Raw genomic sequence first — 25,848 nt, forward strand, 5'->3', positions numbered from 1 at the left:
GGTTTGTGCAGCTTCACGCTTAGACAGGAAATAGGGATGAGCTGGTTTTCCTGTTTCTCTTCACCTATATTTTGTTTAGATTTACATTTCACAAGGATTTGTACTTGAACACACTGATGATCTTGTGAGGAGTTAAAATTGTGTGATCACTAATGCATCACTTTCCTAATCCACATCTCAGCTATGTTACATTTACTGTCATTAAATGGGTAGTTTGGTGGTTTTACACTTCCATAAAGCTGAGGGACTCCCAGTTAAAAGAAAGGCCAAAAGATTCAGAGGCATTCTGAGTTTTATTGTGTAGTATGTGTAAACCTTCAAAAAACTAATTAAAGTTCCCTTGAGAGCCCAGAAGACTTTATACACCTGTTTTTACAGGTTCTACAGTATTTTAAATAAGTTATTCCTTTGTTACTCAACAGCAAAAGTAATCAGTTACATTACTTCAGCTCCATCAAAATCAAAACTCCTCCAAATCTATACCTCCCATGTTGTACAGTTAACATGCAGAAATAGAAACCAAGACATTATTTTCACAAGCAGTCTGTGTATATTTTGGGGGTGTTTATTGACCATCAACAGCCAGTTTAGCCCAAGTGACTGTCTGCAGCAGCACTGCAGTAGCTCTGTCCTCAGAGTTCATGGGATTCACACATTTTCCAACTCCGAACAAACCCAGGTGACTCCCAAATGTAGACTAGTGGGTAATGTTAGACAGCCAGCCAATAACTTTAGAGTAACCAGGAGTTGTATCTCATCTCTCTTCATAGATGCTAACTGCCTATCAATTTCCACCTAACATATCCTGAGTCAGAGTTCAAATATGGAAAAAGCCTTTACACTCTTTACAGAAAGCTGTCCAACACTGACTGTAAACAGAGTTGGATGTGTAAAAGATCTGGAATTGCCCCTTTAAGAGTTCAGAATTATTAACCAACCAACATAAACTGAAGATTAGTTAAGATTTATCCTTTCTAGAGAGTTCACTCTTCCTTTTGGCTTGATATCAGTGAACAGCTCTGCTGGTGATTGACGTCTAATAATGACTAATTAATACGCTGAACAATTGTGACTTGAAGCCTATACTTAGAAAGCAGAACCAAACTTAGCTGCAATTATCTATAGTATTTTCAAACTTATTACTGATAATTTTTTCATCAACTTAGGCTTTTTGAAGATGTTTTAGTCATTTAAAACATAGTTTGACGTGTTGGGGAACAAGCTTGTTGGCTTTTTTTTTTTTGCTGAGGTTAAGATGAGAAGATTGATACCACTCATGTCTGCACGCCAAACACGAAGCTACAGCAAGCTGCTGGTTAGCTTAGCTTACCATAAAGACTGAAAGCAGGGAAACAGCCAGCTGGCCTCTTACCAAAATAGGGCTGTCACGTTTTCAAAAGGTCAAGTTTGAACAAGTTTGGATTAGAGTGTAATTTGTTTGAACTAATTAAAACTAATTAACTAACTAAAACACAACCCATCTAGCATATTCCAGCCACTCTGGTCTCGAGCTGGCAGGTGAGTGCCCAGCTTTGTTATCACCATGAGACAAAGTGGGTCAATGTTGGTAATTGTCATCTACAGTGAAGAACCCGAAACATACACTGCCTGGTGTCCTGATAATCACACAGCACTTTGTTTGCTGGTGTCTTCTTCAATTTTCATTTATTAGTTAGTTTATTAATTAGTTTAGTTAATTACTATGTCAATAGGCATGCAATAGGTCGTGCTGAGAGTAAATTTTACACCATCTGCTGGATCACAAGGAAAATTACTTAAAATGGTCTAATACACTCACAGACTGTACATTTTGAATTTTGAATGAATCAGGTAACCAGCACTTCTAAAGCTCAGCTAACCATTTCCAGTTTTTCCCGGTCTTAATGCTAAGCTAACGGCCTCCTGGCTATAGCTTCATATTTAGCGTACACACGTGAGAGTGGTACCAAGCTTCTCATCTAACGCTCAGCAAGACAGCAAGGAAACATATTCCCCCAAATGTTGCTTTAAAACGGATATTATAAGATGCTGTTTGTTGTGTTTAAGACTAATAAAACTGAGCAATCCTCCTCACAGCAATCATAACTCTATTTGCTAAAAAACGCCCCCCTCCTCTGCAGATTTTCCAGCCTGTGGTCTGAATCTCATCACTGGCTTCTTTTCAAAACAGGCTCACAAACATCATGATTGATTCAGCCACTATCCTCTAGGATCTCTCAATGCCTGCCTGGGCTGGAGATTAATTTCCTTTTCCTCATCTTAATTTTTACTCATCGCCTCTCTATAAAAAGGCTAAATGTCAAGCATGCCTGACTCCTTCTAGTGACACGTCTATTCCAGCAGATAATTACCATAAGGAAATTGATGCTTTAGTGTGCAGAGGGGAATTTAATTTACTCTGACATCCTCACAGCATAATGCATTCCTAAAGAAAGAGAGTTTTTCAGTTTGCAATTGACTTTTTAGATAAATTGGACTATTTAATGTGATTATCAGTCTTGAACGTCTTTGACTTATTAAGGTGTTGAAACCAATTAAGGGTTACATGCTGCTCATGCTTCCAAATGTGAAACAGTGAATACTGCTTAAAGATCCATGAAATAAGAACCAGCCGGAGCCTATTGTTCGGTAGTCGACCGGCTACGTTGCCTGATGATGTTTTGAGACTTGCCAGGTAATGATATTAATTACAGCAACATGGCTTGCTTCAGGTTGTGGATTAACCTGGGGGAGCAGAAGGTTATGTTTAGCTTCATTTGTAGCTGTGGTTTGCAGCCTGTATATGAGGTATAATCTTAAATGCTGCAGAATTAACCACTTTTATAAAACCCTGTGAAGCCCTTTGCAGAATTCTGACCAATAACAATTTACATGCTTTGTATAAGTCAGACGTTAGGATCATTATCAGCAGTGCAGCCAGTGGTGAGTATCGATCCCACTTTTGCAGTAACTTCTCCAAAATCTTGACTGAATCATTGTCAATCATCACAGTATTTTGTCTCTTAGAAACACAGTGAGTGAAGCTGCTGTGTCACCGAAGGGGAACAGTATCTCTGGGTCATGGGAGACCTGAGTCATGATTGGACATCTCTGTGTTTGCTGATAGCCCTGAGTCACACTGCAGTCCCGGCATTCCCTCTGTGTGGCCTCAGAAGTAGGCCATCCTGCAGCTTTTTCGTACCTGCAAGTGTCAGGAAAACTCTAGCATCTGACCTCACAGATGAAGCAGTGTTGGTCGCGAGGCTTTGAGGAAGTCAGCGAGCATTGCTGCAATCCATATTATGGCCATGAAGACACAGCAGGCCACAGCGCTCCTGCCCAAAGTTCCTCCTTTTGCAACCAACTGCCTGAATGTTGTGCTTCTTAGGAGATAAGGGCAGCCTCCCATGAAAGGTGACTCAGCAATCCAGCACACAGCCTCTCCTGAGATAAGACCACTCTGTGGGGCCTGAGGACTGTGGGATACTGGGAGAAAAAGTCAGAAGCAGAGAAAACTGTGAGAATTAACCACTTATTCTGGGAAACTGAGTGTAAACCCCCCCCCCAACTTCAGCTGCAGTGAATATATGCAGTGCAGGAGGGGAAAAGCTCTGCCTTAATAGTATAAGATTTAAGTTTAAATACAGTAATTACAGCAAAGATCCACTCCAGCAGATATTCATATGAGAGAATAATGACAGGACATATTTGAAAATGAGGGGTGAGTTATTTTATCCAAACCAGAGGTGTAACTCATTATTTATTTAGAATTTCCATCAATATTAATCCACAATTTATATTTCTTTTAATAATTTCCAACAATATATGGGGGCCCATCATTCTCTGGATTCAACCACACAATTGTGCAAGACACTGACACTTAGATTAGCATTATATGAAAATTGGAAAGTAGTTATTAAACACTTTAAAAGGGTCTGTATAAGTGATACACGGCGGCTGCTGTGGTGTAGTTGAACGCACTGTCTTAATACTATCAGTGTGAATGATGGAACAAGCGAGGGAGCATTGCAGCCTATCCAGATGAACGTCTTGCAGACAGTACAGGCTTAGAGTGCGGTGACAGTTTACTAATTTACATTTGATGTTGTGTATCTCAGTTTCAAGTCACTTTCAAGGAGTTTTGAATTTCTAACGTTCAAGTGTCTCGTTGGATTCTGACACTGACGGAAGCATCTGAAACTAAAATATCTCTGATGGGTTTGGACTCACAGAGCCAGTGGCATAGTGTTGGCTTATACACTCCTGCGCACAAAACCAGAGGGAAAACCACATTTCAGTGAAAATAATGCACGTCTGTACGGTGATGAGCAGCAGGACTGAGACACTGACTCAGGGAGGATACATTCAGTTTAACTGCATCCTAAAACAGAAAGTAACAAAGAGTAAAATGTTGAAAAAAAAAAAAAAAGAAACTATTTTCTCAGGTTCAGGCATAATCCTGATTCTGGACACCTGCTGATGTGATGGGGTTAGGACAGGAGGGTCTGACTCTACAGGGACCATTACTGAAGAGAAAGAGTAGAGTCAAATGGATGCAAGATTATAGAGAAGTAGAAAAAAAACCTCATTATATGGGAAAGAAAAGAGTTGTGTTAATTTCATGGACTGCTTCAGCGTGCCAGAACAGGTGACAGAAGGGGAGCTGTCCAATATGCAAGTGAGGAGTCCCCCCCATCAGCTTCCTCAGTGAGAATGAAATAAATAAACAATGAACGGTCCACTCTCCTCGCGCGCCTCATCCCATCTCATGCATGGCTGCCAGTAATGGTCTACTGGGTGTCAGCTTTTATTGGCACGGCACAAAGCAAGTGCCAAGGGCTCGGTGGCTCGACTCCCCGCTGCAGACTCGGCCTGTGGATAAAAGCAAGCAAAATGCCTCAGCCGAGCTCAGAGACATAGTCATGTTGGGCTGGAACGAGGAAGTGCAGTGGAGAGGGGAGGGACTCAGGGCGCAGCTCCATGGGGCCGCCGCGGCGCTGCGACCTTCTGCACATGGAGCCGGGGAGAGTTGGAAGAACTTCATACTGCAAACTCAAGGAATAGCAGGTAAAGTGACTTCCACCGCGCTTTTCAAATCCACACTAATCTCAGAGACTCGCTCAAGACCTCTAAACCGAGATAGTTTGTTCTCAAGATTTTTAGGAGACATTTGCACCTGACTGGAAAAGACTCTCCTTATAGTTTCGGTGCAGGTGCGCCGCAGCATCAGATCCCGTTTGGGGCGCGTAATTCTCTGCTGGTGTAGGACATGAAACGGATTAACAAACCAGAGTATTTTACAGAATTAAATACAGAAAAATATAATTATTCTACCGCGTTATTTGTTTCTGTAGAGCGAGTAATTTAAGGGAAATAATGGAATGTTCCCCATTTTCCCTGTGTCTTTTTCTTTTGGGAACATATGGATAAATAATTTCATCATGACTTAGATTTATATAAAAATACTAATCTAATTTCTAAGATGTCCTACAAATTACCTACGCACTTTATTATAATTTCAACCTGTTTAATACATTTTTACACTCCTGCCATGGCACCTGTTGCAACAGATGTGCGCACTCAGTAAACTTCAGATAGCTCCTCTGTATGTGAAATTTATTAAAATACTGAAACATCATTTTCAAGAAAAAAAAAAAAAACTTTTGTCTAAAACGCAAATTTTGTCGAGGGCATTAAAAAAGAAACAAACCGAATGTGAAAATATTTTTGCGCAGCTTAAACAGGAAATCAGTACGCACCGACTAACGCTGTGTCTGATGTCTCAAATAAATGAATAATCGATAAATCTGATAATTTCCCATACCGTTAAGCTTTGTATTCACTTGTTCGACCTACAGTCTCAGTTGTTAAACGTCTGTGTGAAGAGGAGAAAAAAAAACGCACACATGTAGGCAGGACTGATGAAACTTTTTACACTGCTGACACTGAGGTGGAAAGTTGCTCTTCAACGCCCAGACAAAAAAACCGACAGATTCACTGTTGAGGAAATTAAGTGTTTTCTTCTTTTTAACGCGGTGCAAAACCTAAAGACGTCGAGCCTTTGTAAAAAAAAATATATAAATATTAAACCCCACTGGGACTTCAAATATTTATCAAATGAATAATTAATTTACCTTTTGATAATTGTGTCTTGGCAGAAATTGTACCGTGGTGTTTGTCTGTGGTAAAGCACTGAGTCAGTGAGGTGTCTTCAGTTTGTTCACATCTTAAACTGTGAGACAGCATCTTCACGTTATGTCATCTGTATTTTTTTTTAGCAAGTATAAACGCATTTGATGTTCACGTGTAAGCAAATTGCGATTTTTTTTGATGAGTTTGAAACATTTAAAGCTTTTCAGTTACAGAGTAATTTAACTCAAATCAGACTTAAATGCAAACATTCAACAAAAAACTAACACTTGGCAAAAAGTCATAGAGAAGAAAGTTTGATTTCAGATGTTAAAACTTGGAAATGAACCCCAGTACCTGCACAAATAGGACTTTCTCATAGCTCAGTTGGAAAGAGAAGTGCTGAAAGTGCAGCAAATCTGTCTGCAGATACATTATCTTTCTTGTCAGTAGAAACAGAAGTAGGAGGGGGGCAGAGGGAGACAGACAGTTATTAAAATGATTGTACTGTCTGAATAGCAGAGTAGTGAAGTGTGTCAGATGCAAATGAAGAAACTTCTCTTCAGCGCACCTTTACTCTCCCCTCACCCCCTCAATAGGCTCCCAGAACACATCTGCTAACACCATCTACCCACTTACACCCATACATTTCATGAATTACTGATGAGAATCCCCATGTGCATATGAACAAAGGTGACTGTGTACCACATTGCTTGGCAGTGTAGGACAATATCTTTTCCTAATGGTTGATAAGAAAGTGCCCATAGTTTCTCTACTTCTCATGAAACCCACAGGAGTGAAGAGTATTAAATTATTAATTCTGATATTTTCATTAAATCATTGCTAAGTCTCCTGAGTAACTGTTAAACGTGGAAACTTTTAGTAGATGGAATGAGTAGAAATAATTAGAATTAAGATTCATATCGTCTGTTTGTGCATGCAGTCACTGAGAATGAAATTAGATTCAGACAGTGATGATATAAGTTTTATCTATCTAGCTATCAATCTATCTACCTATCTATCATATATCTATCTATCTATCTATCTATCTATCTATATATATATATACTGATGAATTTAGACACCATAACATGTTTTACAGCCACTAAAGGTCTAGTTAACATAAGCAGAAATATCTAAACATCAGCCTCCTTAGTCATAAATTACTTTTTTTATTTTAATCATTAATTTGATGAAGTCAGTTAAAGGTAACTGATCAAATTATGTCATAAAGTGTAAATATTATTACAATTTTTTTAAATTGCAAGAATTTTTGTTATAAGAACTTGATTTACTTCTAACTGAAACACTCAAGAAATGCCTTTGTTGTTATGTCTTTTCCCCATTTCTATACTTGTGAGTGTTTCTTCATGTATTCCTGTATTTGCTGTTCAATTTAAAATGTGTATTACGGACACTCATGTAGACACAAACCAGTGTTTGAGCTTCCTCCAGGGTACCCAGACTTTGCTGGTGTGGTCCTCAGTATCTGTTAACGGTTTCGTTGTTTCTCATCTCCACCCTGCTCCCTGGTGTAGCTTTTGCACCTCACTATGAGCAGACGCCTCTAACTCCCCCCTCCCCCCATCTCCCCCAACATACCACCACCATCCACCAAACACACACACACACACACACACACACACACACACACACACACACACACACACACACACACACACACACACACACACACACACACACACACACAGGAGGAGGACCGAGAATTCTGTCAACCCACAAGCCTCTTCCTGCCTCTCCTCACTTGACGTACTCAGACCAAAACTTTTCCAGTCCCCCTGCGCTCTGTGTCAGAAGTCTCAGACGTCTCTTCTGTGACTTCCATTTCACCGGCTGGAAGATTCCACCAGCCCCCAGTTCACACACTCACACACACACCAACACACCTGGTTACATCCAGGACATGAACAATAAGTGGCAAAAAAAATCCTGCTATTTTCATAATTTCAGTCATGATTCGATTACATAAATGAGAAGAAGCTCATGATTGTTTTGCTGGATGAAATCATTTAAACTTTTTTTTTTTTTTTTTTATAAAAAAGTAAAAACAATGTTCAGTGTTGAATAAATAAGACTTTAAACTTTGGAAAAGGAAAATTCCAGCTCACTTCATCTCCTAATACTCGAGGCTCCGTATCTAAAGATTGAGGAACAACTAAAAACAATATGGAAATTATTTTTTTAAAAAGTGACAGACATGTTTTTAAAATATAGAAAATAAAAAGAGAATGAAAATTGTATCACTTTCTCTAAGAAAATAGCTACTTCCTGAATATTCTACGCGCACCTTACTTTCCACATGCCTACGCAAGTGGGTTGTGGCTGAATGTAGGAACTCTCTTTTTTATTTCTGTCGAAGCCCCCCCACCAACACATCCGTGTTTCCCCTCTCACCATCTGCCCAGAAAAAAGGGCACATGAGAATATACCTCCCTGTGTACCCGACCTCCAAACTCCAGATGCTGAAGAACGGCACTGCAGAGTCGGAGCTCAGCAGAGTAACACGCAACACCCCTGTGTTGTGTTGTGCTGAACAAATCATCTGCACCAGTGACCTTTGCCCCCCTCCCTCCTCCTCCTCCTTCCCTCACACTTGCATCCTGGGCGTCTGCAGTCCGGCAAGCTCCTGACTTGACTCCGCAGAATACTTTGCGTTGCGACAGAGCGGCCTTGTCGCTTCCCACTATTTGTTCCAAATGTGTGGAGCCATCTGTCAGTAAAACAGGAAGGCCTAGGTTCCCCTTCTCCCTTGGGCTCGTTTCGCTATTTTCGGGAGCTTCACTTCTCCCTGTGTGGCTGCTTGGACTGGGCAGCGGCCCCACCAAGGGCTTCTTGAAGTGGCGGAGCTGGGGCTGAGGCTGTCGGGCCCATCTGCTGCAGGCTTGAGGGCCATCCATTATTAATGGGGCCACGAGCACTGGTGACTCCTCAGATATTCAGCCCTGGCCGGAGGATTGCTTCTGGACTCGACTGCCTCGTCTTGCTAAAAAAAATTAATAAATAAAGAGAACTTCTCTGTCCTTTGGCCTGCTTTTCAGTCTCTTTTCTTTTCCCTGCACCTTCCTGTTGCATTTGCTCTTCTGACTTCTTGCCCTCCCATTGCTATCTACTTCTCTGCCTCTATATCTGTCTTGTTGCCTTTCTCTCTTCTTCTTTTTCTTCTTCTGTCTCTTCACTTTCTCTCCCTCTCTTTGTTTCTGATTGCAGCTTGCATGCATCTGTGCTCAGGCCGCGGGCTCAGCGATGCATGCTCAGTAAATTAGAGAGAACACGAGCACCGATCAGCTGGGCACGGCAAACACCCGCATCCTTGGTGACCTGGGGGCCAGTTAATTTTCTGCTTAATTTTGCGGCAGTCAGTTTGCATTTTTGGATGATTACGTGGCAGGAAATTAACAATAAATAACAAATGTGGTCTGAAAGCTCATTCCCAGCAAAGTCGTGCTACCAGTAACCATCAGCCGGAGCCAAGCCACTTTCCAAGCTCAGTCTCTCTGTCAGACTTGTAATGAAAATGTCTGTAATTCTTTGTAATGTAATGTGGGGGACAGTGGTGTGTCTGTGGCTGTGACAAGAGTGATCTTAGTGAGGTGACGGAGTCATGCCGAGAAGTACACCTTTTACTCAACTCTAGCTTTTTATAATGTTGTTTCCTCAGCCTGCACTTGATTAAACTTACACACAAATACATCTCCATCTCTCTCCTATTAGAGTACTTGCACCGCATGGAGACAGAGGAGGCCCAGGAAATGGCCCAGATGCCAGGTAAAAGACCACCCACTGCATGATTGAGCCATAGAGTGCAGAAAGTAGATACAATAGGCTTTTACACAATCCCAGAGGTAATTTTGCTTCTACGAAATGAAACACATTGAGGGCTTGCATGGTGAGTGATGGGTGTTTGCTGGTGTGTGTCTCCCCAGGCAGGGACAGCCCCCCTGCCAACGAAGTGTCCGAGGATGCAGAGGAGCCCATGGCTGTCCCTGAAGACCTGTCAGCCGGCTCCGCCCACCAGCAGAACAACAGAGGGGACAAAGGTAAGAGGCAACATCTCACCAAACGCACCCACAGCCAGTCACTGATCACTCAACATCACTGATGCTTGTGTAAATTAGTATGAGGGTGTGATTGCTACATTAAGTAGAGTGTATCCCATGAAGCAGCAATAAAAAGAGTCAAAACCACAGCGGTGCCTTTCCCAACAGTAATGTATTCGTTCCCAAAGCATCCAAGTCAGAGTAAAACGGTTACATGAAAGTAATGTCAGTATCAAAAGCAGAACACATACATAAAAATGCATAAAAACGTTTTTATAACTTAATCCCATGCACATCCAATGGGAGAAATTTGCCGTTCCAAATCCCTTGGAAAAATTAATTTAAAGCTGCAAAGAGACACATTTAGGTCATTGGCAGAAAAGGTAAAAAAAAAAAAAAAAAGAAAAAAAATCTCTTTGATCCATTGCATGTCATTAATAAGCTGAATCTTAAGGAATAGCTAATGTGGCCTTGATTTGAGTTTGAGAACATCAAGCCAGGGAATATCATGGTGAAAATAAGGATGAAGCATGCAAGGGGGATTCACACTGGCGGTGTCTCAGGTCCTCTAACGTGGGTGGCTTGTGAAAAAATATGAAATGTTGAAGGTGAAATCCTTTTTGGTCATTAAAGGCTTGTCAGTTTTACATGACAGCAAGATTTATCAGATGTAAGATACACAGGAAAAATAAGTAAGTATTAAGTTGCTTATTATTATTGTTAATTCTGGAAATTCACAGCTTGTTAACACTTTGAATATGTCTAAAGAATGTCCAGAATGTTAGGGACAGTCACAGCTTTCAAGATGCACTAAGATGATGTGAATCCACATGAGACTTACTGTCATTTATTGAATGAATTTATTGAATTTCTACCAATCACAGTGATAGGAGATATAGGAGGTGGTGATCACAGAATCAGACAAATTTGAGGATATTTTTTAGACAGTTAAGGATGTGAAATGGCTAAAAAAAAGGTGCAACTTAAAATCAGGAAAATGTGGGTTGCATTTCTTGTTTTCATCATGACATCATGGTTTTACTCGATGGCAAAAAGAAAAAAAAACATGATGGCTCAAATTTGACCATCTTATCAGTGTTGTTTTTCCACATAAGGACAAAGATTAGCAGCACACAGTCTAAAATGAAATATGAGAGGAAGCTGAAATAGGATGTGTAAGAGTTTCCTAAGAACTTGCCATCAGACAGTTTCAACACTCCTGGAGATAAAGAGTTCAGGAACAAGGCCAAGCTCAAGAGAGATGGGTGCATCACTACACCACATAGGTCACACACCTGCACATACACACTCACTCAAATGCTCTTTGACTTTACAACTGTTGAGTTGTCACGCAGGAATCTCTGAACATTTCTGATCAAGTTAGGTGGCGTGTGTAGAACCGCGTTTGTTTATACGAGTGTGTGTGTCTCATCTCAGTCGACTGATGGACGTTTAGAACAATCTGGAAGAAACGGGAAACAGTAAGAGCAGATACTTTAAATGTTTAACTTTCGTTTGTAAAGACAGTAAAAAGAGCACCGCTGGCAGCGTGAATGTCTGACTTTATCTACTATATGTTACTTTCAGTTCAAACCATAGTCCCTGTGATCGCTTCACATGAGAGTGTGTGTATATGTGGCTATATAGTGACAGAGAAAAAAAAGCCCAGAGAGAGAAAGGAGGGAAGTGCAAGTATCTGGTTCATCTATGCATCACTGCCTCTGTGATAAAAGCTCGAATGAGTTATAATTATCACCCAGGATCATGTGCTGCTCAGTTCTCTGTAATGAAAAAGGCAAAAAGCAGGGGGACTATATGTGGGACACGGGACCTCAAAGTATCGAAAGCTCAAAAACCTCAAAACCTAGGTTGTTTCCTGTTGCAAATAAGTCTTCACAGCATTGGATCCTCATTGTTGCTATGCATTCACAATGTTGCAATCCAAAAGTGAACTTTATGCTGTTGTCAAAATTTTACTGGTCCTCAGTTTAGTAAATTGCCACAGAGAAGCACATTAAATTGTTTTTATTGGTCTCACACACCGCCATAGCTGAAATAACTAAGCATGGAGACATATTTGCTTATAGTCACAAAAACAGCATCCCAGTTTAATGATTTCTCTTTCACTTTCAGTGATTCAGACAGAACCTTTGCTATTTCAGAGACATGAGACTGAGAGGGAGACTGAGCTGTCTAGTTCCCGAAAACATGGAGGCGAGTTTTTTTTTTTTTTTTTTTTTTTTTTTTTTTAAGTGTGAGGGGAAAAGCAGGCTGTTTTTGGTGTTCCTGCAAGTCGTGTTGCTGGCGTGGTTTGACACATCTGGTTCCACTACCTTGCACACAGGGTTATTTTCAGGCAGTGAGAGCAGCACAAGTCAGTAACAGGAACCTCCAGCAGGCTCCCTGTGTTTCCACACTGCAGAACGAACACACTTGCTAACTTGCTTAGTATTTGCTATTGATCTCTGCCAGTATAGTTTATTTCTTCTATTCATGCCAAAAATGCTTCTTTTCACTAATGCAATGGCTTTTGTCTGTCCCTTCTTTGAGTATTTGTCATGGCTTCATTTTCTTCTACAGTCTGTATTACCCTTTTAGCAGTGATCTCAGGATTAGATCCACACCAGGTTATAACAATTTTATTGCGACCTGTTTTGTTTGTCTACTATGTGCTCTGACAGTTGCTTCCCAAAAAGAGCAAATCAGGATGTGTGACAGTGACAAACATTTATAAAGTAAAAAGCCTTCTTCCTATTCCCAATTTAGTCACAACTTCCCCATATCCATGAGAAGCAGGGGGGCAGCTCAGCGTTCATGGTTCCCTTATGTCTGCTTTAGCCGGCTGATAACCTGATAGCCTCGCTGGTGTATTAAATGTTTCAGGAACTGACAACTGCAGATAAACATAAAGGTTTTTTAGTGCCTTGGAAATCAGGCTGCCAATCATTCATTTTTCTGAAATTAAAATTTTAACAGTTTAAATTGTTAAATTGAGTTTTTCCTGAAACAGTGGCTACAACACTATGAGCAGAGAAATGCCACTTGCTCATACTAAGCAAGTCAATAGTCAGATTGAGCCTTTTTATTGATGTACAACTCCCCCTTGACATTAGAAAAGTGCTTAAGTTATCCTGAAAATTGTGGCAATCGGTGCTGCGGCTAAAACCATGGTTGAAGTGAGAAATTAATTTTACGTTGCAACGTGTGCAACGTAAAATGTCCAAAAAAGATTACCCTGGCTCTTCAGTGCAAGTGTAATTCCCTTTGACCTCTGCAAACACAATGAGTAGGACACATGCACAACTTGACTGCGCTTCACAAAATGCCGCCAAAGGTATAACTATGTTGTAAGTCAGTGAATTGCAAACAGAGGTAGTACTTCTGCATGGAGGTATGTGTAAACACTGTGGATACCACTAAGCTCATTTAAAAAAAGCAAATTAGCAAAAACAGCAACGACATTTTGAAAAGTAATTCACCTGAACACCATTTATTGAGACTTTATGTGAACTAATATGTGAGTGAGCAGAGCCATTGAAACAGTTAGCTAAAAGTAACTGACAAACAGTTCAAGAAGCTAGCTAAAAGCAGTGAACAGATGGCTAAAGCAGATGATGTTCGCTAAAAATAAACAGTTGAAACGTTAAAAGTTGTATAAACAGTCCATATAGGTAGCTGAAAGTGGTGGACAAATGGTTAAAATAGATAACGTTAGCTAAAAGTAATAAATGCTAGAACAGATCACGTTAGCTAAAAGTAACGGATAAACAGTTGACAGTAAACATGACAGAGACAGTGAAATATTTTAAAGTAATGGATAAATAGCAAAATATCTTTGAGTGTAATAGGTAGAGAGCTCAAATTAAGGGAGAAGATTAGTTTGGTAAATGTAATGTATAATGGTTACCAAAAAAAGGTGTAAGTGGTGTAGATGATTGACAGGGCTGTGAGTGCACAATGGACAAATGCACAGCTGAGGACAACTCATCTTAAATCATATCTGTTAATTCATATAAAACCAGAGCACTCTTAAGTGAAACCAGAGGCATAATGGTTGTAATGACATTAGCATTTTGTGTTAACATACAGTAGATTTTTGTCTATATGCACTGTTACCCTCATTGTAATTACATTTTGGGAGCACATGTAGTATGTTTGGTAACTAACTCATAAACAGTTTTGTACCAGAATTCATCGTCATCTTTTGCACATTAATAGGACTTTAGCAGCATTTTGTTCTTATACAGTGAAGTCCTCCTTCCCTTTGCGTGCACAGTCTGTGTTTGGCTTATCTTATCTGCTCAGCTAAAAGACAGAGCTTGTCCAAAGTGTTTCAACAGTCGAGCTGATGAGGAGATTGTTTGTCTTGCAACAGAAAATAAGAAAAATCTTGTGGGGAGATGGATAATCAGATTATCAGTGACTTAGATCGGACAAGTGGTTACAAACATATCATGATCCTTCGCTGCTAGTTCTCAAATTTTCGCTCCACCTCCTGCTTTCTATGGGAAACATTTTGTACATTAGGGGATTTATGTTCCCTTGGTTGCCCTCAGTGAAAATGAGACTCCTGCCAGAAAAAAAAGAGAAAACAAACAAACAAAAAAAAAACCTGTTTCAGTTACAGGCTGTTTTACAATTCCTTTCCAGTGCTTCCCTTTCTGTCACTTCTCCATAATTCTTGGTATTTCAGTTAGACAGGCCCTCTTTCTGAAGCTTCCCCTTTTCCATAGATTCCAATATTTCATGATTTCCACTTCTTCCTCTTCAGTTGTACAAACAGAGGTAGAAGCATGGGGAAATCAGGCTGCCACCATGACATGCAAACCACATTCTGGTAGTTGTGGGACTTGCAAGATCTGTCAGTTCTCTTAAATGTCTCTAAAGTTCTCTGGTGGGAAAAGAAGGAGCTGGTAGAGGACACTTCTTCTTTTCTGATCACTTTGGGACACCAGACATCAACTAGAGACAATAGATTTTTTTCTGCTAGTTCCACAGACAATAGTCGCCATTCATTGTTCGTGCAGCATTTACATTGTGTACTCGAAGTAGCTTGAAATGTCAAAAGTAAGACAGATCAAGACCCCTGTAAATGAACAAGAGGGTTATACAGGTTATATGCACATGTGCCTGTGTGTTCGTCTATGTGTGTGTGTGTGTTCATAGTTGCTCTGATGCACACCGCTGTCGTCCCTAGTTTCGCACTGCTTCCTGTGTCTCTGTTTCCTGTTTATCTTGCTGTCATTTGTTTCACCAAAAGTGTGATGGTGTGAGATGATCTGTGTGTTTCTTCATCTCATCACTGACATCCTCAAACAGCAGACATGCTCTCCACCTGTATATCCTTGTGACATCTACTATGTTGCTTTGAAAGAAATAAGCAGTAGACTGTACAGTTTAAATGTGTAGGCTGTGGGCTGATTTTTATCTGATGCTTGCTGACTTTTCTCGGGCTGAAAATGCCTAAAATAGAAGGGGAAGTTTTTGAAGTTTTCATACAGCATCCCGGTGAACATGAAAATATCGGTTTGTGCACTAAAGGGGGTTCGCCATTAAAAAGCCATTGTTGCCCTACTTCTATTATAATGCAGTTGCAGTGCCATTACACACAGTGTCTGTCCCAACAGAAGAATGAGATGGAATGAACAGAACCATATTGACTACAAAACTGAATGAATCCAAACAAAGCCAGGCCATTTTTTATCAGAATGACTTTTGAAGGTCAGTTTCATAGCTGTCAATTCCTGTTTGAATTCATTAACAAAGTCTTTGTAAAAATGAGCCAGTAAAAATGCAATATACTGAAGTAACAAAAGTAATGAATAATATATTCAGACAAGTGTGTAGGTGAGATTAAAAACAAACAAAAAAAAACAAACAAACCAGTTCATCAAAGTATCCCAACAGTAAGAGAAAGAATATGTAATGTAAAGAAATGTAAAGAAAATGAAGATCACTGAAAAACAATCAGGTAAATAATGAAAATTAAGGTAAAAAATTAAGTAATAAAAATAAGCACAATCCTAAACAACAGTGATGAATGACTATAAAACCACTGAAGAGGAGAAGTCAAAGCAGGCAAAAGGAAAAACAGGTTCAGCTATGAGGCAAAACAAATTCACATGCATTTTTAGAAATGATCACTTAGGTAGGTTATTCTCATGTCACAGCATCAATATCACACTGATAAATTGCCCATCTTTAGTGTATAACATCATGACAGAAGCATGCTCGTATTCTAAACCGTGGCCCCCCCCCCCTCCCTTGCCCTCTTTTCCAGCCTGTAACATTAAAGTTGAGGCTCGCAGTGATGAGGAGAATGGGCTGGCCTGTGACATGAATGGCGTGGAGGAGGAGGAGTGTGCGGAAGACTTGCGCGTGATCGATGCCTCGGGGGCCAAGGTGAATGGCTCACAGCCGAGCCCCGAAGCCAAGGCCTTCTCCTCGGCCGGCGGTATCCGGCTGCCCAACGGGAAGCTCAAGTGCGATATCTGTGGGATAGTTTGCATTGGCCCCAATGTGTTGATGGTGCACAAGCGAAGCCACACTGGTAAGCCACCTGCAATACTTCTTGTCCTTCCTTTGCACCCATGTTCACTGTCAGTATGAGAGGATGGATGAGGGGTAGAAAGGTGTGTGCTATGGCTCCTCCCTAGATTTAGAGCAGTTTAAATAACAAAAATGAACATCTCAGAGTAGTTGTCTCCTTCAATTTTTTTTGGCATTAATACAAGCGGTATCACAGTGCATATAGTATAGCTCTGTGTCTTCTTTGCCTACACATAACAATTAGAAATAGTGGTACAAATAAACCACAGGACCTGTTCTTATGCTTTCAGATGCCCTCACACTCAGTAGTAGTTGCAATGGCATGCTTGCGTTTGGGCGTGTAGACCCTCCTATCGTGCGTGAAATAGACTTTGAGCGTACCATTAGCATTCATTATTGTTCATCTAAATGACTCTGAATTACCACACGACAAGCAACAGTAAATGATCAAATTATTGTGCGATAAAGTAGAAGAGACGAACTTGGTCCGAAAAAACATGCCCTCAGTTGAGAAACAGGATATCTGCTGCAATTAAATGGAATCTCTATAAAGTGACAATTATGTGGCTATTAAAAGTTTTTCAAATTTCAAAATTGATATTCTATTGTAATGAAGCCAAACCAGTGGTGGGGAACATTTTTGAAAAAGGCACTTAACTGTCAAGCTTTAGAAACTAATGAAACTCAAAATGGAAGAAAGGAACACTAGACTAATGTAAATGCAAAGAAAGTACAATAAAGGATATAATGAAGTGCCTCCTATTTAAATAGAAAATATTCTGTGGCGAGTCTTTGCTCCTGAAATGCATTTTTAATGAATTTCCTTTTTTATATATTTTTGCTGCTTCACTGGTGACTCTTATTTTATGGGGGGCCTTTGAAAAAAAAAAAAAAAAGCCATATTAAAACGTTCTCACAGAATGCCACAACACTCGGAGAGGCTGGATATTGGTTTATTCCAGAGGCGCTGATCAGGAAGACTGGCTCTCAACACAAAGTGTTTCCTTCGCTTTATTCAAATGAGGCTGAATTTGCATTGTGATGTGCCGCTCTTATTTTAGAGACGAAGAAGAGTAAAAAATGAGATTTTCAGATCAAATTGACCTAGGCAATGGTGCATTACGGAACTGGCAGGCTGAGTCTGAAAGGCTCTTGTTCGATCAGAGCGCCAGAAGTCGGTGGGGCAGGGGGAGCATGGAGAGATGGAGTGTCACTCTGCTGTGAAACCCTCCCACAGGCTGCTGGATCGCTCTCTGCTCCGGAGATGCTCCATCATCCGGCTTGTTCTGGCGCTTGGGATGCTTGTAGTGCAGTGACCCCGCGTTCCCACAGCAGCAGCCTGCTTTTTTCTCCATGTAGAAAAGACAAAGACTTTGTGCTTTTAATGCTGTCAGTGGAGGGATCAGACATGGCGAGATTAGGGAGAGATGTGCAACTAAGAGAATCCCTAATCATGAGCTGCCCAAACACCAAATGAAAAACATAAAAAAAAAACTGGGTGCCAGTAAAAATATACAAGCTATTCTTTTTTTTCTGTTCTTTTTCTGTGTGTGTTATCTGCCTCTTTACAGTACAGTGTGTGTCTGTTTTGTTCTTGTCCTCAGGAGAACGCCCTTTCCAGTGCAGCCAGTGCGGTGCCTCTTTCACCCAGAAGGGTAACCTGCTGCGCCACATCAAGCTCCATTCAGGAGAGAAACCCTTCAAGTGTCATCTGTGCAGCTATGCCTGTCGACGGAGGGACGCCCTCACCGGCCATTTACGCACCCACTCGGGTGAGTACACATAGGTCACCCACACTGCAAACGTCTGCACTCGTGGTAATTCTAGGAACACAGGGTGGAAGCCTTTATAAAAGGCATGACATGTTCTATAGTGCATACAGCGAGAGCCTAGGGCTATATAAGGGGAAGTTGACAGGGTGTAGATATGGTGTCACTTTTTTTTTTTTGGCAAATGCTTTGCAGAAGTATGTGTTAATGAAATTTTTGGGTGTAAACAGTACGCTTACAGAGCCTGCTCTGAATAGTTTAACTGAAAAGTAAAAGGTTAAGCTGAAAGACTATTGCACCTTATTTTTAAACTTGAATTAACATGCAGATTACGATGCACTGAGAAACTACAGTGTTCACAGAAATTAAAGTATCATTATCAGTGTATTGAATAATTTATCTCAGGCACTTTTTAAGTCTCTACACGTTGGTATGCAATATGCAAAGGCTACTGAACTGAGCAAAGGCTGCATGGAAGGAAGAGCATTGCGGTCAAAAAGCTATCAACCTGTGATGGCCTGTGCTTAAAGGATATATGATATTAAAGACAGGAATATTATTATATTATTATTATTCCTATTATATAATAGATCTGGGTTTTTTTTTTGTTATTGTCAGCAAATCCCATGAAAAGACCTAAAACAAATAGTTTGTCTCTCAGTACTTTTGAGTTACCTACCCTGTCTTCGGCACTCAGCCCTGTGTCCATCAAAAACAGGTCACAAACATAGAGTTTTGATTTTCTCAAAAAAAAGTATCAGAAATTTCCTACAACAGTTGGGCGCTGTAGTTTTTAATAAATCTTACTCAAACACGAGTGAAGAGTGTATTTGATGAGATCTATTTTCAGCTGTGAATGAACACATGCTGGTGAGTATTCGTGACATCAGGGTGATGTATGTGGAATCAACTCGAAAGAAATTACAGGGTCTAAATTCATCCTATTGAAAGAACATGTCTCCCAGTGCAGTGGTGTGACTCATCGGTGTGGTTGTTTTTTTTTTGGACAACAACAGAGCTATAGTAGTGGCTCATACCCAGGAAGTTTTTTTTCTTTAGATGTATTTTTCATATTTTGTTTATTCAACTGTTCATTTATTATATTTACAAAAATCATGTCATGTCATGTCATGTCATGTCACATACAGAAATCAGCTTCTAGGATAACCCCCTGGTGTATGCTTTTGTTTGTAGAATGTAAAATCCCCTAAATTTTCTTCCCAAATTCCCCCCAAAAATACGTATGACATGACCACAGTAGTAGCTACAGCCATGATCAGGTCATCCCACGAAAAGAAAACTTTACTGTTGAAGTTTTTTCTCTGGACTTCCCACAGATCATCTGTGGGCTGTGTGGGCGGTACTGCCTTTTACTGCACAGTCTTCTCCCTGGGTTTCCTATAGGTGGTGCTCTTTACTTTCTCTGACCACTGCTCATACTAAACACCCAGTTTATCTTCTTCTCTTTATTCAAATCAAAGTGGAAATTTGAAATTCCTGTGTTGAAGAGCTAACAAAAAGAGCATATAAATCAGCAGGTGAACATAACTATGGGTTGAATCATGATTTTAACTAAACCAAAATGTATTTATTTAAAAGTTGTGGATTATAACTTTAGTATCAGTCACTGCATTAACATTACACCCCTCCTTATGTTTTTTGCAGTTGGAAAACCGCACAAATGTGCTTACTGTGGCCGCAGTTACAAGCAGCGCAGCTCTCTCGAGGAGCACAAGGAGCGGTGTCACAACTACCTCCAGTACATGGGGCTGCAGAACAGCGTCTACACAGGTCGGTGCCTCATGAGAAGCTCACTTTGCTTTCACCCAAATCTGATGACCTACTTTACCCCGAGCGCAGGACTCTTTATGCATGTGACAGCAGTGTACAATGCTTCAACAAGTCAGTTTAAATTCATGTCATTTCCATTCGAATATAGGCACATGCAGAAACTGTGTATTCAATATAACTGCAGAGCTAATTACGTCAGTTAGATCATGCTGGCAGTGTAGTTCCTCTCTATATCCTCTGCAGTCATGAAGTAATGAACACAGTTCTTGAGATACGTAATGTGCAAGCTGATGTAAAAAATCAAAGCCTTAGAAACACATCTGCACTTAATCCGTGAGCATGAACAAATACTGTATTTACAGACCAAGCGCTTCACGTGGGTCAGAGTAGCCCGCTCTGTGCTCTGAGAGGAAAATACCATCAGACATGTGTTGTCAGGCACCAGTTCATCGCTTTAAACAGGACAAACTCAAATTACTTTGACTCTGAAATCTACCTTTCTGTCTTGCTTTCCAGTAGTAAAGGAAGAAAGCAACCAGAATGAGCAGAGGGAAGACTTAAGCCAGACCGGATCTGACAGAGCCTTGGTGCTAGACAGACTAGCTAATAATGTAGCTAAACGTAAGAGCACTATGCCACAGAAGTTTGTGGGTAAGGGCTGAAATCTGCTTCCTTTGTGTAAATATAATGTTGCTACTTTTGCTGAAAAAGAAGTGTGACTGCTGCACCTATGAAAGCTGCATGGGTGAAGCTGCTGTGTGTTTTCTGTTTATTAGTTGAGCATTTTTCTTTGCCACCTTGGCTCTGCAGAATGCATGCAGTATAACAGATTTAAAGTCTGTTTTTGCAGTTCAGCCTGATCAGGAATTGTGCCTTTAATTTGTTTAATCGCAGTAAGAAAAGACTTTGTTTTAATATTTCCTGAGTGTTTAACCCTGGATATTAATTTTACATCAAAACAATGATAATCTTATTAACAAAAAAAGGGGGGGGGGGGGGGTGGGGGGGGGGGTCAGTGAGTCTTTTCCAGACTCAGCTAGAGAGGTGGAGGCTCAGTGTCAAGATAGTGAAATCACAGGATATAGGTGAAAGCTGATGTAGGTGTTTAAGCATGTCAGTAAAGTATAACCTTCACATTGCTCCTCTGTCTCTCTCTGGCACCTCAGGTGACAAACGTCTGTCAGACCTCTCCTACGACGGAGGAGCAGGCGAGCTGATGCAGCCCCACGTCATCGACCAGGCCATCAACAGTGCCATCAGCTACCTGGGGGCCGAGTCACTCCGGCCTCTGGTCCAGACCTCCCCAGCCTCCTCTTCTGACGTGGGCCTCAGTTCCATGTACCCTCTCCACAAGCCTGCACCTGAAGGCCACGCGGGGACGGGCCACAGCCTGTCAGCCAAAGACAGTGCAGCTGAGAACCTGCTGCTGCTCTCCAACTCCAAGTCTGCCTCCAGTGAGAAGGATGGCTCACCCAGCCACAGCGGCCAGGACTCCACCGACACCGAGAGCAACAATGAGGATCGTCCGGGCGGGGCGTCCACTGGTCTCATCTACCTGACCAATCACATCACCTCGGGGGTGAGAAACGGCGTGCTCCCTTTGGTGAAGGAGGAGCAGCAGAGGCAGTACGAGGCCATCCGGGCCAGCATGGAGATGGCCTCCGAGGGCTTCAAGGTGGTGACGGCGGAAGGGGAGCAGGTGAGGGCGTACCGCTGCGAACACTGCCGCATTCTCTTCCTGGACCACGTCATGTACACCATTCACATGGGCTGCCACGGCTTCAGAGACCCCTTCGAGTGCAACCTCTGCGGTCACCGGAGTCAAGACCGGTACGAGTTCTCTTCTCACATAACGCGAGGAGAGCATCGCTTCTGAGCCCCGTCCACCGGGGAACACACACACACACACACACACACACACACACACACACACACACACACACACACACACACACACACACACACACACACAGACAAACAGGTGTATATATGAAAAAAAATGCCACACACACTCACTCATAGACATACACCTGAAACAAATATTTAGACAAACAAAATGTAAAATACACTGTTGATGTCTGAAAGTTGTGTTTTTTATACAAAGTATGCATGTTTATTGAACACAGATAAATGTGTACAACTATTCAAAAAATCCATTTATTTTCATTCTCAAAAGAAAGACTAGTTATTCATTCTGTTACTCATTTGTCTTTTTTAAAGAAACAAAATATTGTCCAGTGAGGATGACACAGCTGAGGTACTGTGCCACTTCATACATAAGTATTAAATCATATACTCACAGTTGCCACATGTATAAAATGTATAAACGTGACTTTTCTTTTGGAAAACCAGGCAGCAACTTTTTTTTTTCCAGTTTTGAAATAGAAAAGATTTGTGTCCTTTCATTTACACATCTTTGTCGTGAAGAGTCTGATATGCCCGTAAAAAGATTCTGCTCTGCAGCTGTTCTCGGCGCAGGAAAACCTACTTTAATGTCGGTAGCAAATGCAATCAATAAGAACTTAACAATCAGTGTAGATAACTTCACATTTCCCTCCAAAGTTTCAACCTGTTCTTGTATGTGTAACAACCTACATATTATTTATATCACATTTACACTCCTGTCTGTTTTTGTATTTATTATAATGATCGTTGTTTGTCGGTAGGGTAGTTAAAAGGAAGTTGCATCTTTTTCTGTTCAACTGTACTTAATGTATTTGAGGTGAAAACATGACTACTGCTGCTGGAAGCTATTTTTGGTTTTGTCATGAGAAAATGTTATCCTGCATTTTTTGTTTTGTACCTGATGGCTAAGAGTCTCGCTCACAAAATGAAAGTGAGCCATGTCAAGGGAGCTTTATGCTTGCAAAATATCAATAAAGGATATTTTATATATGCACAAAGAGTGATTCTTTTTTTTCTTCCTTTTTTTGGTGTAAAAATAAGAAGAAAACATCTAAATTTATTTGTAGCAAGTGAATGAAAATTAACAGTGTGACTTTAATTAACAGAGAGCCAATCCTGGCAGAACAGTACATGGGTACATCATTGTGATTATACTGTATATACCCGCAGATATTTCATGGCAAACGTATGCTTTTAATAGGATTATTTTCCTTAACTGGACCATTTTCTTTGACAAGCAAAGTGAACGGAAAGTTTCTCAGAGTTTTACTGTATCATTTCGCCTTCTTAAAAAATATGGAGATTTTCATTTCACACTCTTGAACCTTCTGAAATAATTAAGGTTAGATGTCATTCAAGATGCGGCTCAGTCCTGCCTGTCAAGGAGGAGCCTAGAGAGAGTGAATGACTGGCATTTGTGTACAAAATAAAAACAGAAAGAAAATTTATAGTCAGAAGGGAATAAACAAACACCTCTCCACATACTGAACTACAATTAGTAATAAAAGTGTGGCTGAAAAATGCTGTCTAGATTTTGCAAAACAAATACAAATCTTTTTTTCAGTGTTTTGGTAGTTATGAGAAATAAATTCTATAATTTCCAACTAAAAACAGATTAATATATATATCTATACTGACCCTCATGTTAAAATTGTGACATCAAGAGACTGGTAGCAGAAACAGCACACACACAAAAGGGTGTGTGTATGAGAGTGAAGATCCTCCATTCGTGCACACACACACACCCACACACACCAGCATGCTGACATATGCATGTGTTCAGGACCTGAAGAGTCCGGCTGGCCCTCTGAGGAGCGGCAGCAGCAGAGAGCTGGGACAGAGAGGATCAGCCACTGGAGCAGAAGGCCAGGCCCGTCTGGAGAGGCCCGGACGGGGACGGCGTAGGAGCTCGGCGGCGTTGTGCGCCGACAGCCTCGTCCAGATGGCTGCTGTGTGATTTAGCTGAAACGGGAAGCAGCTGTGGCCAGAGCTGAGTCCCCCACGCTTGACTGGGATCCAACAGGGGAGGGAGGGCATTTGCATGAGAGGGATAATTTGGCCAACCAACTCTGGCCCTGCCAGAATCCCAAATCTCACTTCCTCTTTCAGCCAGCTGACTGAAATAAGTCCTTTAAGAGTCAGACTTAACCACATCCAATTGTACTGTCAACAGGATCCAACAACATGTTTCTACTCAGGGGTTGTTTTTTTTTCTTTCTCTTTACATGACACATCCCATTAATGAGTGGCAACAATAGAATATTCAATACCAGCTCTGTGAATTTGGTCACAGTTTCTCTCAGTGTTTCTCAACATGTGGGGCCGTCTTTTCTGACAGGAATATAGAAAGCTAAATTAAATATCACTTCTGACTGCCTCTGCTGGCAGTGTGTGTTTAGGGTCCCTTGTGGTGACCCTAAACCAGAGATAAGCTGTTAGATAAGATAAGATAAGATAAGAAAAGAAAAGAAAAGATAAGAAAATCCTTTATTAGTCCCTCAGTGGGGAAACTGCATTTAGCAACAGCAGGGGTACAGTACAGTAAGTAAATATAAGTAAGAGGCCAATATGGCCAGAACAAGATTAAATAAGCACTATACAAGATTAAATAAGCACTATAAAATAGCAGCTCCACTAAAGAGCGATTTCCCCCTTAAACTTTTCAGCTGGTGGAATCTGAACGACTGTTAAAGACCCAAACAGGTCAGAGCAAAGATTTGAGAAAAGTAATAAAAAAAATTTACCACAGATTTAAATATAATAATGAAATAATATATAATAATATAATGAAATATATAATAATACAAACACTCACAGGAGCCATTCTTTAGCTAAAGAGAGCATGCTTCCTTTGTAAGTTATAATCCTCAAGATTTCAGTCATGGTTGGTTTGGTCACAGTGAGTCCAGTTTTAAACAGCAGATTGGTGTATCTATTCACAGCACAGTCAAACAAACAACAATCAATAAATGAATAATAATTGCAAACACAATCTGATCACATTCCACACATCATGTAAATCCATTGATGGCTGCTGATGAATGAATGTTGCCCATTAAATAACATCAAAAACAATGTTTGATGAGGGGTCATTGTGACTTTAAGCTCATTTGGTTGATTGTATTTCTACAGGGCCAACAAGTAAAATTTTAAATACAGGTCTTTTATTTGTATTTGAGTGTTCTTATGTTATTTTATAGACATTTTTATTTAAGTAAAGATTCTGAGTGTTTCTTCCACCGCTGTCTATACCTGATCTCTGGGAACAACACACAACATTCAAATCAGGCGACATAAAGCAGTTCTACTAAATTGTCACCACCTCCAGGTTACCCACGATACATTTCTACCTCAATTTCAAATGTCAGTGCTCCATATTTGAATAACAAGCATATAGGTGGTGTTTTTTTTTTTTTTCCAGTGGCTGTGTTTGTGACCACACAACCCCAGATGTAACCACTGCTGCACAGCCACAGTCAAATTGAGCTACAAGCTACCACCATATGGCACAATTTTCAGTCCATACTCTATGGACTCTATGGATCCCACCAGCACCAGAGGAATTCTGTGCATCTGTCCCAGTCCAGCTGTGAGGACTCCCCGTGTTCGGAGACGCCCACAGGGGGACTGTGTGACTACTTTCACTGTTGGCTAATTCAACAAAGTTT

At 40.7% G+C, this 25,848-nt stretch overlaps 1 protein-coding gene and 1 long non-coding RNA gene across 8 annotated transcripts; one reads left to right on the plus strand and one right to left on the minus strand.

Moving 5' to 3' along the window:
• Positions 1-1,207: 1,207 nt before the first annotated feature.
• LOC121189402 lies at positions 1,208-6,299 on the minus strand. 2 transcript variants are annotated; one of them, XR_005894876.1, is made up of 2 exons: positions 6,114-6,299; positions 1,208-3,465 (listed from the first exon to the last, which is right to left on the minus strand). It is a non-coding gene; the product is annotated as an uncharacterized LOC121189402 (long non-coding RNA). The 2 variants fall into 2 exon arrangements; XR_005894877.1 differs by having other exon boundaries at positions 1,208-4,851.
• Positions 4,752-23,180, plus strand: ikzf1 (IKAROS family zinc finger 1 (Ikaros)). 6 transcript variants are annotated; one of them, XM_041049491.1, is made up of 8 exons: positions 4,904-5,046; positions 9,841-9,894; positions 10,053-10,166; positions 16,447-16,716; positions 18,320-18,487; positions 20,150-20,275; positions 20,792-20,926; positions 21,442-23,180. In XM_041049491.1, exons 2-8 carry the CDS (start codon positions 9,855-9,857, stop codon positions 22,149-22,151), a joined length of 1,563 nt encoding a protein of 520 aa, XP_040905425.1. In that variant the 5' UTR covers positions 4,904-5,046; positions 9,841-9,854; the 3' UTR covers positions 22,152-23,180. The 6 variants fall into 6 exon arrangements, with proteins under 6 accessions (XP_040905430.1, XP_040905425.1, XP_040905426.1 ...); XM_041049492.1 differs by having other exon boundaries at positions 20,795-20,926; XM_041049493.1 differs by lacking the exon at positions 20,792-20,926 and having other exon boundaries at positions 4,905-5,046.
• Positions 23,181-25,848: the final 2,668 nt, after the last annotated feature.

Source organism: Toxotes jaculatrix, chromosome 11, assembly GCF_017976425.1.
Source record: "Toxotes jaculatrix isolate fToxJac2 chromosome 11, fToxJac2.pri, whole genome shotgun sequence".
Taxonomy (NCBI): Eukaryota; Metazoa; Chordata; class Actinopteri; family Toxotidae; genus Toxotes; species Toxotes jaculatrix.

Bases quoted from the DNA above. Each gene is read 5' to 3' on its own strand.
- ikzf1 (XM_041049491.1), top strand. From the start codon at position 9,855: ATGGAGACAGAGGAGGCCCAGGAAATGGCCCAGATGCCAG. The intron at 9,895-10,052 runs GTAAAAGACCAC...GTGTCTCCCCAG, and splicing joins GGAAATGGCCCAGATGCCAG to GCAGGGACAGCCCCCCTGCC. The intron at 20,276-20,791 runs GTCGGTGCCTCA...CTTGCTTTCCAG, and splicing joins GCAGAACAGCGTCTACACAG to TAGTAAAGGAAGAAAGCAAC.